The sequence below is a fragment of the Anomaloglossus baeobatrachus genome, chromosome 1 (genome assembly GCF_048569485.1).
Source record: "Anomaloglossus baeobatrachus isolate aAnoBae1 chromosome 1, aAnoBae1.hap1, whole genome shotgun sequence".
Taxonomy (NCBI): domain Eukaryota; kingdom Metazoa; phylum Chordata; class Amphibia; order Anura; family Aromobatidae; genus Anomaloglossus; species Anomaloglossus baeobatrachus.
In genome coordinates, this window is record NC_134353.1 from 320448227 (window position 1) to 320452473 (window position 4247).

The window sequence follows — 4247 nt, forward strand, 5'->3', positions numbered from 1 at the left end:
CAATCAATACACATTTAATGGTCAACTGTTCATGTGTGAATTTCTTTAATTCACAGATAATAAAACCAGTGACACATTTGTGAACTAAGTATTACAAATCATGCTAAATACGCATATCTTTGTGACTCAGAAGTGTGACCAACTGATGCAAGTGACTGATTTTGGAATTTACGTTGTTGTAATGGTGTGACGTCAGAATGACCATGCTGAATGTAATATATAAATTCACATTACGAGCAAATTGAAGACAGATAATCTTGGACACAGCTAAGCCGAAGGAATTCAGAAGTCTGCTAAGTATATCAAACCATGATGTTTGCTAAAATGTTCTGTGTGACTCTTGCCATCTTCCTGCTTTACACCACTGTAACAGAAGGTATGTTTTCCATTTCTATTTTCTTATCCGTAGAACAGATAGAAAACAAATTGAAGAATTAGAGAATTAAGAATTTATCAATATTGTGGATATTGTTCATTTATATGTATTTCTAATTACTGTATTCACTGAAATCAGTTGCCATGTACTAGGAAAACCGGAATAGCCAATTTTTCTAGGAAGCTTGGGCACTATTGTCCACGGGCAGGGGCTAGAAGTGCATGCAATAACAGATAGAGTCCATGAGCAAAAGTGGCACTGTTTTTTGGAGCCACCAAAAAATGTATTCCCTTTCTGAAAATCCATGACAACTCCTTTCAGTTATAGCTTCATGTCCAGGGTAAATAAGACTACATTTATCATACATGCTTTTTATTCTTTCATAAGTTTATTTTTCATGTTTCACTTTTTGAACTTGACGTTACCTATTTCTATATTATATAATTGTTGATAATTTTATGTGTAATACAGTTTTGTTGAAATTTATATTGTATCAGAGTTTGACCTATATCTAACTTGCCACCAAAGATATATATTTTACTACACATCAGTGTATTCCTGCCTCAACTGCATTTAATGGAAATCTGTCTGAATGATCCACCAAACACCCACAAACTGTTTATATGACCATGTTGCCCTCTTAAAGGGAACCTGTCACCGGATGTTCATAATGTTTACCTAACGGTCGGTGCGAAGCAGACCGGTTGGATGGGCGTCTCCGTTCTCCGGGTCCTGCGCCTCCGGGTTCCGCGCAGGGAAGATCAAAGTGCGCCTGCGCAGGGCCTCACTATCAGCTAGTGTAGATGACATAGAACTCGTCATCCACACTACCTTCAGAAGGAGAACAAAGATGGCCGAAAGAGGAGGCGCCCATCCAACTGATCTGCTCGGCACCGACCATTAGGTAAGCATTATGAACATCCGGTGAGAATGTCTGTTGCTCCTTGACTGTAAAATCGCTGTTTTAATTCATGTACAAATAAGATGTAAGTGCTCTGATAGTATCAAAAGACTTCCAAAGACCCTAGCTTCCCAGTCTCATCAACTGCATTGGGATCCAGCATTTCGACAAAATCCCTTTATATAAACTTAATAAAAGTGATGTAAACACATACAATGATCATGGGGTGTTTAGAGCCCCCACTTACGCGTTTCAGACATACGCCCTTACTCATATGCATGATATCATAAAAAGAATACAACACACAGGTTTAAAACTCGAAGGGCACCAGTACGGGAGGTGAGTATAGGCTTTATATTTTACCTGGGGGAAACGATGAATCAGAGAAGTTGTCCTAGTAGTGGACAACGCCTTTAAATATAATTGTATTACAAAAACATCTTTAATGTTTTTTAATGAGTCAGTGGCATGCGTAGTCCACTGTTAACTACTGAGGCTTAAACTCTACAGTTTAATACTTGTATGCTGAACTTGTGAACATACGGTAGTTAATCAATTAGTACCAGCAGCACACTCGGTAATAATGAAGTAAGCTTATACGCTCCCTCTACTGGTGATGGAAGGGATCTAAAATGTTATCTAAACAATCTTTCTAGTGCATGATATAGACAAAAAAAAGTAAATGTATGTTATTTCCTTGTCATTTTAGGTATGTCTTTAGCTAGATCGGTATCAGAGCTAAGATGTCAATGTATCAATGTTGCAAGGCCAGAGAAACCAATTAAAGACATGAAAAGTTTGGAACTCATACCAAGTGGTCCCCACTGCAAAAATACTGAAGTGATGTGAGTATTTTAAGCACAAACGTCTATTTTGCATTTTCTTGCATACAGTCGCAATATTTTTTTTTTTCTGTTGCCAGAACTTTAAACTGAATCTGTCAGTGTGATCAACCCCTTCTAAACAATGAAGGCTCCTATTGTATGACTGCAAGCAGTAATCTTAAAAGGAATCTGTCACCAAGTTTTTGTTTAATATTCTGAGAGCAGTACGTTGTAGGGACAGAGACCCTGATTCTAGTCATGTGTCACTTTCTGAGCTGCTTGCTGAGTTTTGATAAAATCACAGTCCTTTCTGCTGCCGATCTACCAGTTTTCTGGATGCTGAAGTCTATATAATCTGACCACACCACTGATTGGCAGCTTTTTGTGTACACTGTGCATAGTCAGAAAGCTGTTAATCAGTGGTTGGAGCTTGGCTACACAGAGATAGAGGACTAGTACTCTAGTAATAATCTGCTGATAAAACAGTGATTTTAAAAAACAAAAAACAAAACAAAAACCCCAAATCAGGGTCTCTGCCCCTACATTATGCTGCTCTCAAAATAAAAACCGAAAACCTGGTGATAGATTCCTTTTAAAAATTGCAAGCAAATTTTTCATAATAATAGTAAATGTGGCTACAAATATTTTATACAGATACAGATATAGTGCAGACTGTCCACATTGTCTTCACCTAAGAATACCACACAAGAAAAATTATAGTCAAGGGATCCATATACAGTCAGCATATATTTTTAATTATAAGGTCTAAGGTGGAATGTTTCGTCTTGTAGACAGTGCTAAGTTGACTTAAGGAGACTTATAGGCCAGAGAGGAAGAGGATAGCAACTCTAGTGCCACGAATAAAAGACAATATCGATCCTTTATTATAGTGAGACATTTACCTAAATTACTGTATATAAATTGTGTGTCCCTTTTTATTTTTAGAATTACTCTGAAAAGTGGAAGCAAGGTTTGTGTGGATCCATCAACCCCATGGGTAGAAAAAATAATCAAGACTATATTGGAAAGGTAGGATAGCCTTGACTGCCGCCATTTGTCTTTTGTTATTTGGCTGCGTTTCACATTCCTCTGCAGAGAATTGCTGATACTTGTTACTTTCTATCAGTGCAATCAAGGCCTGATACTGTGCTACTCACACTAGGCGATCAGGGTCTATAGTATTCTTAAGGCAACTCTGTTCAAGGGAATCTGTAAGGTCCAATAAACACTATTAAATTGCAGATGTAGAATTGATCGGCAGGTTAGTAGAATTATGAAAGTGTCCATCTGCTGTACTGAAAGTGTGGCACCTGGGAGAAAATTAACTTTATTTTTCCCAGTAGCCACTGGCTTTCAGTCATGAAGGCGTGCCATAGCAATTACAGTCACTGCTCACAGAACTGAAAGTGGCAGCTGTAAGCCCGCTCTGGCACTGATCGACAGCCGGCATGATCGACAGTCGGCTGTGATTGACAGCCGGATCTACAGTACACCAGTACAGTGTGACAGTAATTTCTCCAGGCACGTCTACATGACTAAAAGCCAGCGGTTACTGGGAGAAATAAAGTTCATTTTCTTCTGGGTGCCACACTTTGAGTACTTTGGCCAGGCACCTTATTAACGCAATTAACCCTATGTAAGTTATTAGTATTATCGGACACGACAGGTTGACTTTAAAACATTTAGAAAAAGGAATTAGAAAAGTTTATAAGAAAAATTGTTAAACAGAATAGATTTTACCAAATACTAACTATATTCAATGCACATTACCGCAAAGAAAAAAATATATATATATCATTTTTCTAATATTTGAAAATCTTTTTACTTAACAGGCAAGAAAATAAGGCAACAGTTTAAGATATGACTTTCACCTTAACAGAAGATCACCTTATATTCGGCCATGGATTTCAATGTTGGATTATGTATACTTCTCATATTGATAAGATACAAGTGATTTGTTGTCTTCATAGCTGTGACATGTTCAGCTGGAAAAATGAATGCGAATTACAAAGTGGTTTGGCTTTTACCATCCTTAGGATGAATTCAGACATACCTGACTCACGATCTGTACATAGACTATAATGCCTGGTTCTATATTGTCAACTAACATCCCCACAGTCATATATGAGGTTACTGTGGTCAGGTG

At 37.7% G+C, this 4247-nt stretch overlaps 1 protein-coding gene across 1 annotated transcript; it reads left to right on the top strand.

The window, feature by feature from the left end:
- The first annotated feature begins 290 nt into the window (after positions 1 to 290).
- On the top strand, positions 291 to 3134 carry LOC142292166 (interleukin-8-like). The gene is made up of 3 exons (XM_075337332.1): positions 291 to 376; positions 1987 to 2122; positions 3047 to 3134. Exons 1-3 carry the CDS (start codon positions 310 to 312, stop codon positions 3132 to 3134), a joined length of 291 nt encoding a protein of 96 aa, XP_075193447.1. The 5' UTR covers positions 291 to 309.
- Positions 3135 to 4247: the final 1113 nt, after the last annotated feature.